The sequence below is a fragment of the Triticum urartu genome, chromosome 3A (genome assembly GCF_056163025.1).
Source record: "Triticum urartu cultivar PI428250 chromosome 3A, HENAU_Tu73, whole genome shotgun sequence".
In the NCBI taxonomy this organism is placed as follows: Eukaryota; Viridiplantae; Streptophyta; class Magnoliopsida; order Poales; family Poaceae; genus Triticum; species Triticum urartu.
In genome coordinates, this window is record NC_141875.1 from 621820331 (window position 1) to 621835282 (window position 14952).

Consider the following 14952-nt stretch of genomic DNA (forward strand, 5'->3'; position numbering starts at 1 on the left):
GTTTTATCTCTACTATATTAGTCATGCTTTATCTAGTATTTCTGTTAATAAAATCATTTGGTAAATTGCTCATATTTCCAACAGTTACAACCTATATTACTCCCACTGCGGATAGTCTCAACTCCGTCGCCCATAACGAGCTCGCAGGGAATTCTCTATTGGACGCATGTTGCGTGAAACTGTCGACGAATCGCACAAGGGATCTAACTAGCGAGCGATTTTTGGCCGGCCCTGTAGCGACAAGTGTCTACCAGGTTTCGGTTTTGGGAACATTCTAGAGCGTTCCCAGCCGGTTCTTACTGGTTTTGAGAACCATCTAGAAAGTTCCTAAACCATTTTTTTCTTTTTTTACTCTTTCTGTTTTTTCTTCTTCCCTTTTCTGGTTCTTTTTTCTTTTCTTTTCATTAATTTTTTCTTTTCTTTTAGTTTTCCTTTTCAAGTTAATTTCTCTTTTCAACAAATTTTCTTTCTTTTGTTTTTTGTTTTCTTTTCTTTTATTCTCTTTCTTTCAAACTTTTTTCAAAATATTTAAGTTTTTGTTCATGTTTCCAAAAGATGTTCAGTTTTCAAAAAAAAACTTCTCAAAATTCAAAAATTGTTCAAAACTTTCAAAATTCAGAAAATGTACCAGATTTCAATTTTTTGTTCACGTATCTAAAAAAAATTAATGCTTCCAAATTTATTCGGGATTTTTCAAAAATTTTCTCCGTGTTAAAATTTGTTCCGAATATTTTCAACAAATGTCCGTGCTTTAAAGAATTGTTCGTGCTTCGAAATTTGTTCTCCGTTTCTAAATTTGTTCTCAAGATTCAAACAAATTTATTACTTTAAAAAATTGTTCACAATTTCCAAAACATTCTTGTTTTAAAAAAATGTTCAGTTTTCGAAAAAATATTCTCAAAATTCAAAAAATGTTCTCATTGCACAAAAAAGTTCATAACTTTCGAAATTCAGAAAATGTACCGGATTTCAATTTTTGGTTCACCTATTCAAAACAAATTCACGCTTCCAAATTTGTTCGGGATTTTTCAAAATTTGTTCACAAAATTCAAAAAAATTTCGTGCTTCAAAATTTGTTCTCCAAATTTGTACACAAATTCAAAACTTTCCCATTTTGAAAATTTGTTCACAGTTTTTAGAAAATATCCCCGTTGTTCAAGATTTGTTCATAAATTTATAAAATGTTCCTATTTTGAAAAATATGTTCACAAAGTCGAAAATTGTTCACTGTTTTTCGAACTTGTTCGTGATTGTCATAAATTGATTGGTATTAAAAAAGGTTCCTGTTTTTCAAGGTTTGTTCAGAAATTCAAAAAATGTTCATGCTTTAAATTTCGTTCACAAATTAAAAAATCAATCCTGTTTTACAAGTTTGGTTAAAAAATACACAACTTTTCAAACTTGTACGTGCTTGGCAAAAACGTTCGTCATTTAAAAAATGTTTATTTAGTATTTTCAAAAAATGACTAGAAAAAGGGGAAATAACCCGATCAGGCGATTTTATACTTTTATCTAGTGTTAAAGTATTTGTGTTGCCTGTGTACCACTAAGAGCAGTAAGCCGCAATGGCCCGTAATTTCTTTCCAACTCCCGCTTCTCGGTTTCCTCGGAGCCAGGGTTTTTTCAACTCCGTCCCTCCGTCATCACATGACATATGTGGTAAGCAATTCAAACAATTAAAAAGAACTCCTTCGCTCCATCGATGTTTAATAACGTAGGATACAAAAATGTCAGAGGACAAACCTGAGTGAATTCATCAATAGCAAATAGCTTTTCAACCATCCTTGCAACAGACATGTTCTATCAGACTCTGCACGAACGAACGATCCTTGCACCCTCTTCACTCAAAAGAAATTACATTTCGTCCCAAGGGCTACACGGTGTTTACAGGGAAATAGGGTGAGCATTTGAGGTTCAATTTTTCGGACAAGAATAGTGTTGTATCCTTTTATTTTTGTTACCTTTTTTATTCCTTGTTATAAACGCTATAAGGGCTTCAGTTTGCTAAAGCCGGGCAAGCGCCTCCTCTCTAAAAAGAAATCGTCTAAATCTGCACAGCGAATTACATCTCAAAGCTTGGAGGCACCCATGGACATGGCCTGCTGCACAAGCTCCCGCCGCAAGATCTTCCCCGCAGGAGATTTGGGTATTGCCGCTACGAAGGCCACTCGGCGGACTTTCTTGTAGGGCGCAACCTGTCCAACGATAAACATTTAGATCTGATTTTAGTGCACTCCATTCATTCCAAAACAATTGAAGTTTTAGAATTGTCCTAAGTTAAACTTTTCTAAGATTGACCAAGTTTCTATAGAAAAAACTACCAATACCTACAATATGAAATATCTAAAATATCAAATATCTATAATATAAAAATATTTTTCATAATGAAGCAAATTTGGTGCGGTAGACGTTGATGTATTATAGACTTAGGACAAACCTAAGTTTATACAAAACTTCTAAATATTTTGCTAAAACTTCATTTTTATGTATGCAACATATGTTGATGTATGTACTTTATGAAGTTTGAACCTAAAACTTTAATTACTTTGGAATGGAGGGAGTAGTAAGTGGCAAGACAATTGCAAATTATGGCAACAAGGAGACAAAAGAATATGCTGTGCACATAAAGGTGCAATGATGTTTTTTTTGTTAATGTTGATGTGGGTCTCTTCAAATCAACTCCAGGTTTGTGTTGCTATGTTTGTCGTGTGCATGACACACGTGCACGAGCACGAGCACGAGCTTGTTCGTGTGCTTGACATGTGCCTTTGTTTGGCACGCAGATATCTAATTTGATGATCTCATCCTCTATAATTTTGCAACAATATGATACATACTATTTCAGTGGTGCTGCTCCCATCAGGGAAAAAATGTTAAAATACTTTAGAGACAGTGTCACTAACAATACTAAAAACAGGACTAGGCCTAACTCAACTTGCAATTGCTCAGCTTGCTTGCCAAAAGGCAAAATAAAGCTGATTATGACACACACTTTTAACTCATCACCGAACTATGTCTGGTAGCGAAAGTGGCATTGAGAAAATGAGAAGGAGAAACTTACATGTTTAGCCACGTAATCTATGACTTGTTGGCCAGTAAGGTTTAAACCTGGTTGCCTCACTATAAAAGCCATTGGCACTTGCCCAGCATCTTCATCTGGATATCTGCATAGTGCATAGGAGGGGGCATCTTATATACTGCCACATGCTGAACAGAGCATCATACCATATTGTTAAGAATATATGATTCATTGGAATTTTCCCAAGTTTACTGCACTTCATACTAAATATACTTACCCGATAACTGCAGCATCAGCAATTCCAGGATGTGATGTTAGAATATGCTCCAGTTCAGCTGGAGGCACCTGAGATAAGATGTAGTATATCAGTATCATGCAGACAGAATCTTGCGAGGCAAAATTCTCCAACGATAATAGTATAATTGTACCTGGTATCCTTTGTACTTTATCAACTCCTTCAAACGATCAACAATGTAGAGAAATCCATCTTCATTGAAGTAGCAAAGGTCGCCAGTTTTCAGCCAGCCATCTGAGTCCACTGTTTCTGCAGTTGCTTTGTAATCGCCAACATAACCTGAAAAAAAAACACCACCGGTGAGTCAGTGAGGCCCCGATAACAATAGGGCAAAAGCAACAATGTTTAGATCGCTTGTATTGTGATTCTTGTCTTCATAAGCTTATTAAAATTACATTTATATTGTGAGGGCCCAATAATACTAAGGCAAAAGCAACAGTGGTACGATGCTATAATCTGCCAAGCACAGTCAAGTGTCTATCAGTTGTAATGTCACTCTCCATACCAAACTGTAGGGTGGTATGGCTGGTAGCAGATATGAGAGACGTCCTCGTTTCTAACAGATGATTTCAATTAACAAGTTCCAACAGAATATCACTGGCATGCTGGCATGACTAATCTATTAAGCAGGAGAACAAGCATCCGTGCATTGCTGCCAGGGTTGAAGATTTATCGAATTTCCTACTAGTACTTCAATGGATAAATGTTGGCAACTACATGAATTAACACAAAAGTCGTCATTAACAAAAAGTTATGTCTCCATTAAAAAGAAGGCATCTCACATCACCATCACATTGCTATGGATAAACTACTCCGTTCCTAAATATAAGTCTTTTTAAAGATTTCAATACAAACTACATATGGATGTATATAAACATATTTTATAGTGTAGTTTCACTTATTTTGCTTCGTATGTACTCTCTTATTGAAATCTCTAAAAAGACTTATTGAAGTACTATTTAGGAACGGAGGGAGTACACAGCTTTCACATGATAAATGCTGGGACAAGTACATCACAAAGGGAATCAAACCACGACACAATAATAGATTTATAAAAGGTTTTAGGCGACGAATCATCATCAATCAACATCGCTATCAACGCAATCATATTAAATTTCCACGTGCACAGTCTAAACAATCAAACTATTGGTAGTATGCACATGCTTAATGGTCAGAGCAATGACCCAGTTCATGCTGCGCAGTGTTCACCTTTCATGACGAGTGGGCCCCTAATCCAGAGCTCGCCGCGCTGGCCCGGCCCGAGCGCCTCGCCGGTGGCCGGATCGACTACCTTCGCCTGCAGGCGCGACCCCAGCTTGCCGGCGGAGCCGTACTTCATGGACTCCTCCGGCCTTACCGTCCCGGCGACAGCGCCAGATGATTCCGTCAGACCATAGCCCTGTAATATGAATCGACGGAATCATTTGCACACAGATCAGAAAGAGCAGTCTTCATTGCGCACAGAAGATTCAGTAGTATTCTGCAGCCTGCATGGAATCTGATGCTTAACCTGAACAATCTGGACGCTGGGGAAGATAGCGGCGAAGCACTCGGCGACCTCCCGGCCAAGGGGCGCGCCGCCGACAGCGATGACGAGGAGCGACGAGAGGTCGTGGCGGCGCGCCTCCTCGGATTTGATCATGGCCACCAGGACCGGCGGCGCCGCGGGCAGCAGCGTGACGCAGTACCGCTCTATCGCCCGCAGCACGGCACCGAAGTCGAAGCGCTCCATGAGCACGGTCGTGTCCCCCATGGACACGGAGCGCAGGACCATCATGAACCCGAAGACGTGGAACAGGGGGAGCGGGAGCAGCGTGACGGCCGGCGGCGGCGGCTCCTCGCCCGCCTCGGTGGCCTCCGCTGCCGCCCTCTTCCGGTTCTCGGAGTGCGTGCACATCAGTGCGATGAGGTTGCGGTGCGTGATGGCGACGGCCTTCACCCTGCCGGTCGTTCCCGACGAGTAGAGCACGGCCGCCGTGTCTGACTGCTTCACCGCCATCGGCGGGGGAGCGGACCCCGCGCCTGCAGACACCAGCCTCTCGTACGCATCGGACCCGAGGACGACGCACCTGACGTGGGCGGGCAGCTTGGCGGCGACCTCGGGCGCGGCGAAGGCGACGACGGGCCTTGAGAGGGCGACCTGGTGCGCGTACTCCTCGGGGGTGGAGGCCGGGTTGGCGGGGGACACGACGGCGCCGATGGACATGAGCGCGAAGTGGAGCACGGGGACGTCGAGGCGCGAGGGCGCGACGACGAGGGCGACGTCCCCGGGGCGGAGGCCGAGGGAGGACCAGAGGCCGCCCGCGAGGGAGCGGACGGCGGCGAGGAAGGACGGGTAGGAGACGGCAATGCCGGTGGAGGCGTCGACGAGCGCGGGGCGGTCGGGGAGCGGGGAGGCGAGCAGCGAGAAGGCGTAGGCCGCGGCCGTGACCGGGAGCGCCTCCGGCGGCAGCGCGCCCGCCGAGGCGGAGCGGACGCTGTGGAAGGTCCGCGTGGCCGCGAAGAATCCGCTGCGCGGGTCGATCCCGGCGGGCGCCGCCGCCGGTTCGGCCATTGGAAGTTTTGCTTTGTTTGTGGTGTTTTCGACGGAGAAACAGCGCAGAACAGGCGGAGGAGTGACGTGGCTTATCCGGTCCTCCCGTCGCAACTCGCAGATCGCAATGGAGGCGGTGTGCTCGCTGCTCGGCTTGTCGGTGTATGTGCAGGTTTAGTTTTTCTTTTCCTGGAGGCCTTTTTTTTTTGTCCCGGAGGCCTTTTTGGTTTGTACTTCCTCCGTTCCAAATTATTCGTAGTAGAAATGGATGTATTTAGAACTAAAATACATCTAAATACATCCATACCTGCAACAAGTAATTCGGAACGGAGAGAGTAGGAATTAATAGCAAATATGTCCTTGCGTTGCAACGAGACAAAAAGAATATCACACACCGTCAACCTTTCCGCCCCCCAAATGTATGGTCTAGTTTGTACTCCGCAATGAAGAAAATGTTGGTTGCCATGAACAATAATGTTTTGGATCGAGACCTGTGTCGCGGGGCATGGTTATGATGACAAAATTAAAACGGCTACATCTTTTGGGGATTCTAGTTCAGGCCATGGGATATGATCTTGAGTCAATTAGTTTGAATGAACAACACTAACTACAAATTTTTAGTTTATATCAAAAGAGCCCGTGTGTTGCAACAAATACACAATAAATAAGTACTCCCTCCATTTAAAAATAAGTGATGTTCTTTTAATTCAAATTTCCAAAAGGAGGTATTCTGAGTAACCTGAAAACAATTCACCACTCAAACAACTTTGCAAGTAGCAAAACAATATTAAAAGTAATCAAAAGTACCAAGGACTAATTTTCAAACAAAAATTTGAAAATGTGACGATATGTAAAGAAAGAAATTCATTTATAAGGTTAGAAGAAAAACCACGTACCTCGTGTTCTCGTCGTTTCACACCTGAAGCTGGTCTCATAACAGAAGCCAAAATGAGAAAGAGAAAATATAAATCTTAGTAATCAAAGGAGATAAGCAAAGTCCTCGAAAAAGAAAACACGGTGAAACAGTGAGTAATTGGGTATTAGTCACACCTTAAGCTAAATATTTGCTAATCTGAATATTTCCATCTTTACACAATGATGATATTCATATATAAGGAGTTAACATATTTTGATAAACAAAAATAATGAAAGATTGCGTCAATGGTTTGGTGAAAACATCAACAATCGTGTGCATGCGCGATAAATCATGTACACACTAACATTGCTCACCTGTGACACCGATTATCATGCCTCAAAATCATAGGTTAGTTGTTGGACTAAAACTGGGAAGACTTGAAGCTCCCTTGGTGAATTATGAAGGGACCCAATGTATAAGAGACCAAAATCCCCTACTGCTCATTATATTGGTATGAACCATCAACGTTGAGAAAACCAAAAGATACATAGAGGAAAACCTATCGTGCCGGTACACATAAAGTTTCAGATCCAGTAGCTAACCATCAATTAACAGAAAAATAAAGGGAAGATAGACCCAGAGGGGTCAAAGTTTCACTAGAGGCATCTCTCCAAGCAAGATAAGTGTGCTATGGTGAACAAATTACAATTGGGCAGTGATTGAATTGCAATATTTATATTTTGTCTATGATCATTCATGACATAATCTTGCATAGGCATTACGTGCAAGATATGTAGACCGTTATCGAACTACATCTACAACTAATACTCCACCTAAAGACTGATATCCAGCATGCATCTCAAAATATTAAGTTTATAACAAACGGAGTACTGCAATAAACAAAGTGTCATTATGTAGACAGTAAAACTATCATCCAAGTGTGATAAAAAAACATTGTTTTATCTTTAGTGGCAACAATGCAATACATGTTCGTTCCCTTTCTGTCACTGGGATGAATCACCGCAAGATTGAACCCACTGCCATGCACAACTTCCTCTGATGAACTGCTAATCAATCTTGGCCAAATAAGACAAATAGATCGGAGAGCATACATGACTACTTAATTATGCAGCAAAGAAACTTCAAAAAGATTAAATATAATTCAATGAACAATCTGATCATAAAGTGACAATTTATCATATCCCAATAAATTAACACAACCACCGATTACATCATATGGATCCTGATCATGTGAGGCAGCTCACGGGAACTTTGTATTGAATCACAAGGGAGAGATGATGCCATCTAGCTACCAATATGAACCCTAAGGTCCTAAGAAAACTACCCACGCATTGTCATGGTGGCAACAAGGTTGATGAAGATGGTTGCGGTGATGAATTCCTCCCTCGACAGGGTGCCAGAACAAGCCTCCAGATTGAATCTCCGCGGAGAAGGAACTTGCGGTGGTGAAAAAACCCATGAAAAATGGTACGGAGGGTTTCAGGAAATACGATATTTGTAGGCAAAAAAATAGGTGTAACGCGGTGGCTAGGGGCCCCATGTTGGCGGGGCCCTAGCCACGTGGAGGCTAGGGTGGCCCCCCATCCCTTCCGGTGCTTTCTAGAACCTTATGTCCCCAAAACAAGTCCTCATAAATATGGATTTTCTGAAAAGTAAAAAACATGCAGCAAAAAATAACTAGCTATGGGCACCAAATTAATAGGTTAGTCCAGAAAAAATAATAATATTTCTATAAAAAGTATTCAAAAGTGATAATAAATAGTATGGAACAATCAAAAATTATAGTTACGTTTGAGACGTACCACCCCCTCACAACCCAATTGATACCAGCTCCATACAAAAAAAAGTAATACTTGTTCGCATTCCCATTTGGTGTATGGTTCAAGTGTGAATGAATCATTCCCATTTGGTGTGTACGTCATGGATTAAGTTCAAATGAGGTTCAATTCAATTTTGAATTTCATATTTAAATTTGAATTGGTTTGGTTCATTTGGGTTCCAACCTTTGAATCCATATTGAAGATTTAAGTTCAAATTCAAATAGATTTGAATTCATGGTTCAAACTTGGTTTGGATTTGATTTGAAATTTGAAAAGTTTTGAGTTCAAATGAATTCAAAATAGGTCAAGGTTGACTTGTGAATCGATCTGCAAGAATATTCATTTGGTTTGGATTTGTGGTTTAGATTATATATGCTCAACTTGGGTTTGGGTTTTCAATTCAAAGAAGTTTAAAGTTCCTAAAGTAAACTCGGGTCAAACTATTCCTAGAGTGTCTTTTGAACATCAAGTAATTTTTTAATTAAATTTGGAATCCGAGATAAAAATTTATGATCAATCCAAATGACAATTTTGGATTCCAAAAACTTTGACATGGCAACATTTCTGAAAATTGTGCCATGGTAGAGAAAGGTGGTTGCCATGTCAGGACTTTTGAGTTGTTGTTCGAAAATTCATTTGAATTAAATTCAATTTGTGCAAATTTTAACTCTAGCCTATCATCGAGGACCAGGTAACTCTGGATTCAGATGTCTTTGAGGGGCCTGCTATGCCTCTACCATTTGTGTTGGTTGTGCCTAATGTTGTTTCTGATGCTGCACAAAAGTCAGCCATCATGATTGCGAAGGCACATAAGGATGGGAGGGGGAATTCGATGAAATGGAAGCCGTTCATGTCCACGTTCATGCTTAACAAGATGTGCAATATCATAGCCAGTGGGGTGAGGACTGGTACGAGCTTCATGGAGGTGCGCAGGTGTTCGAGTTCTATGGCCAAAAGGTCACCTCGACCCAGGTCTACAACCACCTCAGGAAGTGGAGAGCAAGATGGATCATAGTGTCCAAGCTCAGAGACCGAACCACCTACTGGACAACAAGGCTCGGGGTGTCGGATTCCTTGCCATGGGAAACGCACATAGGGTGCTCTGGCTTAGGTCCTGGTTGGGCAAGCACTACTAGTAGTATTGTTTCTGGTGGTGATGGTGATGGCGTGCATGATCCTCAACGGCGATGGCGATGGCGGCTAGAGCTTGAAAATTGTTGTTGGCCTGTATATTTTGATGAGGTGGTATATACTAACCCCTCACACTGATGGTGAAGTTGTGGTGGTAGGATTACATCCTCTTTTTGGATGTGGTGGTAGGATGATACCATAGTATACTAGTTAGGATGAACTTGCTCTGCTTATGATCATGCATGCGTAGTTCCTTCTCTTCCATATGTAGTGTGCTCCTTTGCTTACTGCTTGAATTCTTGCTCTTCTGTCATGCTAGGAGAAGTGGTATGTGGTGTACAAAGGAAGGATTTCAGGGGTTTACAGTTCATGGTAAGTATTTCAAAAACAAGTGAGTCGTTACCCAGACAACTCCTACAAAAGATTTAAGAGTAGCAAACGGTGGTTGCTTACTCCAAGTTTATGCTCAAGCAGGCAAGCAATGTTGAAGTAGGCAAGGCTCCTCGTCAGTTTTCGCTATATGGAATGAAGAATTTCATTATCATCATCCAGTTCGTTGTGATTGTCATGTTGTTTTATTGGTGCAATAAGTGTGATTGCCATGTTGTTTTATTGGTGCAATAAGTGTGATCGTATGTAAGGTGTAGATGATAGGCTCGCCAAATAGGTACTCCCTTCGTCCGAAAAAACTTGTCCCAAGCTTGTTCCTCAAATGATTGTATCTAGCACTAACTTGATGCTAGATACGCCCATTTGAGGGACAAGTTTTTTCGGACGCAGGGAGTACAAGGTAAGCAACACAATGGCTAGAATCGGTGCTATGATGCAGTCAAGCAGTATGCAGACACCAAACAATGTGAAGAATATGATTATTATTATTTTCCCTGCATATGATCTACCAGACCCAACTAGGACAAGTATGCAAAGAGGCGATCAAACTGTTCAGGTAACCAAAACCCCCCGAAGCAATCAAGTAACTGCATTTTCTGGATTTTATTTATAGGAAATTTTCATTCAGTTCTTATTTCCAGTTCTTATTTCCAGCAGATGGCAATTAGAAGAAAGGCAAAACCCTGCTGTTTAACATAGGATAAAAATGGCATGGAGAGCCAAGCTGAGTGAATTGATCAATAGCAGATTACTTTTAACCGTCATTAGAGAAGACATGTTTGATCAGCCTGTTCTCTCGGACCCTCTTAACTCAAAAATATTTGTTTCGCGAAGGGCACCCGGTGTTCACAAGGAAACAGGGTGACCAATGGTTGACGAAGAATAGTGTCATATCTCCAGTTTATATACAGCAAAAGAAATCTTCTACATTTGCACAGCAAATTACATCTCAAAGCTTGGAGGCACCCATCGACAGGGCCTGCTGCACAAGCTCCCGCCGCAAGATCTTTCCAGCAGGTGATTTGGTTATTGCATTGACGAAGGCGACTCGGCGGATTTTCTTGTAGGGCGCAACCTGTCAAAGGGCAAACGTTTATATCCGAGTTTATAGTGTCTGAGTGGCAAGACAATGGCAAGTTATGGCAGCAAGGAGCCAAAAGCATATGCTGCATACATAAAGGTGCATTGATACACAATGCACAAGCTTGCTCATGTGTTGACATGCGGCTTCCTTTGGCACGCAGTGATATACTACAATTTGGTGATCCCACCACTAGTCCTCTATAGCTTTGCGACTATACGCTGCATACTATTCTATTTCAATGTTGTCGTTCCCATCACGAGGAAAAAATGTTAAAGATACCTTAACTGGCAAAGAGACAGTGTGACTAACAATACTAAAAGATTACTAGACCCAACTCAATTTGTAATTGCTCAGCTTGCTTGTCAAAAAGTATAATAAAGCTGATTATGACAGACACTTTGAACTCAGCACCGAACTATATTTGGTAGAAAGCAGGATTAGGATAATGAGAAGGAGAAACTTACATGTTTAGCCACGTAGTCCATGACTTGTTGCCCAGTAAGGTTGGAACCTGGTTGCCTCACTATAAAAGCCATTGGCAGTTGCCCGGCATCTTCATCTGGATATCTGCATAGTGCATATGAGGGGGAATCTTATATACTGCCACATGCTGAACAGAGCATCATCATACCATATTTTTAGCTTTTATAGGAATATATGATTCATTAGAATTTTCACCAAGTTTACTGCAGTTCTAAAGGTACTTACCCAATAACTGCAGCATCAGCAATTCCAGGATGTGATGTTAAAATATGCTCCAGTTCAGCTGGAGGAACCTGAGATGAGACGTATATATCAGTATCATGTAGACAGAATCTTGTGAGGCAAAATTCTCCAACAATTATGTAACTGTACCTGGTATCCTTTGTACTTTATCAACTCCTTCAAACGATCAACAATGTAGAGAAATCCATCTTCATTGAAGTAGCAAAGATCACCAGTTTTCAGCCAGCCTTCTGAGTCCACTGTTTCTGCAGTTGCTTTGTCGTCACCGACATAACCTGAAAAGGAACACCACCATGAGTCCATGACTGATACGGTGAGTCGGTGAGGCCCCAATAATAATAAGGCAAAATCAAGAATAATAATAAGGCAAAATCAAGAATGTTTAGATCGCTTGTATTGTGATTCCTGTCTCCATAAGCTTATTATAAAACTACCTTGATATTGTGAGGGGCCAATAATAATAAGGCAAAAGCAACAGTGGTACGATGCTATAATCTGCCAAGCACAGTCAAGTGTCTAGATCAGTTGTAATGTCACTCTCCATACCAAACTGTAGGGCGTATGGCTGGTAGCAGATATGAGAGATGTCGCCGCTCTAACAGATGATTTCAATTAACAAGTTCCAACAGAATATTACTGGCATGCTGGCATGACTAATCTATTAAGCAGGAGAACGAGCATCCCTGCATTGCTGCCAGGGTTGAAGAATTATTGAATTCGGTACTAGCCCACCACCAGTACTTGTTGGATAAATGTCGGCAACTACATCAATTAACACAAAAAAAAGTCGTCATGAAGCACATGGCAGGCAAGCCATGCTGCTCACTCGCACATTTACAAAAAGTCATGTCTCTAAAGAAATGCATCTCGGATCACCATCACATTGCTATGTGATGGACATACACAGCTTTCACATGATAAATGCTGGTACAACAAGCACGGCAGAGAGAAAATCAAGCCACGACATAATGATAGATATGTAAAAGGTTTTAGGCGACGAATCATCTAAGGCAATCAACGTCGTTATCAAGCACTTCAACTAGCAGTAAACAAATCAAGGCACCATCTAATCCGACGAGTGACAAAGGTCAACCGCGTGCTTAATGGTCAGAGCAATGACCCAGTTCATGCTGCGGAGTGCTCACCTTTCATGACGAGTGGGCCCCTGACCCAGAGCTCGCCGCGCTGGCCCGGCCCGAGCGCCTCGCCGGTGGACGGATCTACTATCTTCGCCTGCAAGTGCGACGCCAGCTTGCCGACGGAGCCGTACGCCTTGGACTCCTCTGGCCCTACCGTCGAGGCCACAGAGCCGGATGATTCTGTCAATCCGTAGCCCTGTAATATAATAAATGGAATCGTACAGACATGAGTTCGCTAGATCAGAAAAGGCAATCTTCAAAGCGCATGGAAGATTCAGTAGTAATATTCTGCATCCTGCATGGAATCTGATGCTTAACCTGAACAATCTGCACGTTGGGGAATACGGCGACGAAGCGCTCGGCGACCTCGCGGCCGAGGGGCGCGCCGCCGACGCCGATGACGAGGAGCGAGGAGAGGTCGCGGCGGCGCGCCTCCTCGGACTTGATCATGGCCACCAGGACGGGCGGCGCCGCGGGCAGCAGCGTGGCGCGGTACCGCTCTATGGCCCGCAGCGCGGCGCCGAAGTCGAACCGCTCCATGAGCACGGCCGTCTCCCCCATGGATACGGAGCGCAGGACCATCATGAAGCCGAAGACGTGGAAGATGGGGAGTGGGAGCAGCGTGACGGCCGGCGGCGGCGGCTCCTCGCCCGCCTCGGTGGCCTCCGCCGCCACCCTCTCCCGGTTCTCGGCGTGCGCGCAGATCAGCGCGATGAGGTTGCGGTGCGTGATGGCGACGGCCTTGACCCGGCCGGTCGTGCCCGAGGAGTAGAGCACGGCCGCGGTGTCCGACTGCTTCACCGCGACCGGCGGAGGAGCGGACCCTGCGCCGGCAGACGCCAGGCTCTTGTACGCATCGGACCCGAGGACGACGCACCTTAGGTGACCGGGCAGCTTGGCGGCGACCTCGGGGGCGGCGAACGCAACGACGGGGCGGGAGAGGGCGACCTGGTGGGCGTACTCTTCGGGGGTGGAGGCCGGGTTGGCGGGGGACACGACGGCGCCGATGGACATGAGCGCGAAGTGGAGCACGGGGACGTCGAGGCGCGAGGGCGCGACGACGAGGGCGACGTCCCCGGGGCGGAGGCCGAGGGAGGACCAGAGGCCGCCCGCGAGGGAGCGGACGGCGGCGAGGAAGGACGGGTAGGAGACGGCAATGCCGGTGGAGGCGTCGACGAGCGCGGGGCGGTCGGGGAGCGGGGAGGCGAGCAGCGAGAAGGCGTAGGCCGCGGCCGTGACCGGGAGCGACTCCGGCGGCAGCGCGCCCGCCGAGGCGGAGCGGAGGCTGTGGAAGGTCCGCGTCGCCGCGCAGTAGCCGCTGCGCGGGTCGATCCCCTCGGGCGCCGCCGCCGCCGCCGTCTCGGCCATCTGGGCGGTGGACCGGTGGTTGGTCTGGGGATTGCGGCGGAGGGGGCGGGTGGTGGTTTGGGCGCAGAACAGGAGGGGAGGGGGAGGAGAGCCGTGGCTAATCCCGAGTCCTCATCATCAGCCTATATCCATCGACTCCAGTGGAGACGTCGCAAATCGCGACGGTGGCGGTGGGCCCGGCGGGCCGGTCGGTGTGCGTATGCTGGTACAACTACTGGGCTGTGGATCGTACACGTGGTTTTTCCGGGAGCAAGGCAACAAAAAATACGGTTGCTGGAATGCGGCGAACGCTGGCTATGGGGTCGGTGATTTTCGTGACAAGTTGCTGTCCATAACAAATGATCTGTCTAAATGGAGTAAGGAAACTTTGGGAAGTGTTCGTAAAGAGATAAGGCATATAAAAACCCAGCTTAAGTCGCTGCGCAATGATCCAGTGCGTATGAGGCCGTCTCATCCAGAGCTAAAGCTAAATGAGAGATTAGCGGAACTATACCACAGGGAAGAGTTAATGTGGCGTCAGAGATCACGGCTGGAATGGCTTGCGGCCGGTGATAGGAACACAAAGTTTTT

General features: G+C 44.6%; 2 protein-coding genes across 3 annotated transcripts; both read right to left on the reverse strand.

The window, feature by feature from the left end:
- Positions 1-1733: 1733 nt before the first annotated feature.
- LOC147980850 (4-coumarate--CoA ligase-like 5) lies at positions 1734-6008 on the reverse strand. 2 transcript variants are annotated; one of them, XR_015598704.1, is made up of 6 exons: positions 4825-6008; positions 4524-4713; positions 3448-3593; positions 3297-3364; positions 3062-3207; positions 1734-2195 (listed from the first exon to the last, which is right to left on the reverse strand). XR_015598704.1 is itself a non-coding variant. In XM_087513624.1 (6 exons), the coding sequence occupies exons 1-6, from the start codon at positions 5866-5868 to the stop codon at positions 2070-2072; spliced, it is 1677 nt and encodes a 558-aa protein (XP_087369750.1). In that variant the 5' UTR covers positions 5869-6007; the 3' UTR covers positions 1734-2069. The 2 variants fall into 2 exon arrangements, 1 of the variants encoding a protein (XP_087369750.1); XM_087513624.1 differs by having other exon boundaries at positions 3062-3164; positions 4825-6007.
- A 4786-nt stretch (positions 6009-10794) lies between these two features.
- LOC147980851 (4-coumarate--CoA ligase-like 5) lies at positions 10795-14488 on the reverse strand. Its single transcript, XM_087513625.1, has 6 exons — positions 13333-14488; positions 13021-13210; positions 12005-12150; positions 11858-11925; positions 11614-11716; positions 10795-11140 (listed from the first exon to the last, which is right to left on the reverse strand). The coding sequence occupies exons 1-6, from the start codon at positions 14380-14382 to the stop codon at positions 11015-11017; spliced, it is 1683 nt and encodes a 560-aa protein (XP_087369751.1). The 5' UTR covers positions 14383-14488; the 3' UTR covers positions 10795-11014.
- Between the last annotated feature and the right edge of the window lie 464 nt (positions 14489-14952).

Bases quoted from the DNA above. Each gene is read 5' to 3' on its own strand.
- LOC147980850 (XM_087513624.1), bottom strand. From the start codon at position 5,868: ATGGCCGAACCGGCGGCGGCGCCCGCCGGGATCGACCCGCGCAGCGGA. The intron at 3,165-3,296 runs GTAAGTATATTT...TGCACTATGCAG, and splicing joins GCTGATGCTGCAGTTATCGG to ATATCCAGATGAAGATGCTG. The intron at 2,196-3,061 runs GTAAGTTTCTCC...ATCGTTGGACAG, and splicing joins TAGATTACGTGGCTAAACAT to GTTGCGCCCTACAAGAAAGT.
- LOC147980851 (XM_087513625.1), bottom strand. From the start codon at position 14,382: ATGGCCGAGACGGCGGCGGCGGCGGCGCCCGAGGGGATCGACCCGCGC. The intron at 11,926-12,004 runs GTACAGTTACAT...GTCTCATCTCAG, and splicing joins TAAAGTACAAAGGATACCAG to GTTCCTCCAGCTGAACTGGA. The intron at 11,141-11,613 runs GTAAGTTTCTCC...GCCCTTTGACAG, and splicing joins TGGACTACGTGGCTAAACAT to GTTGCGCCCTACAAGAAAAT.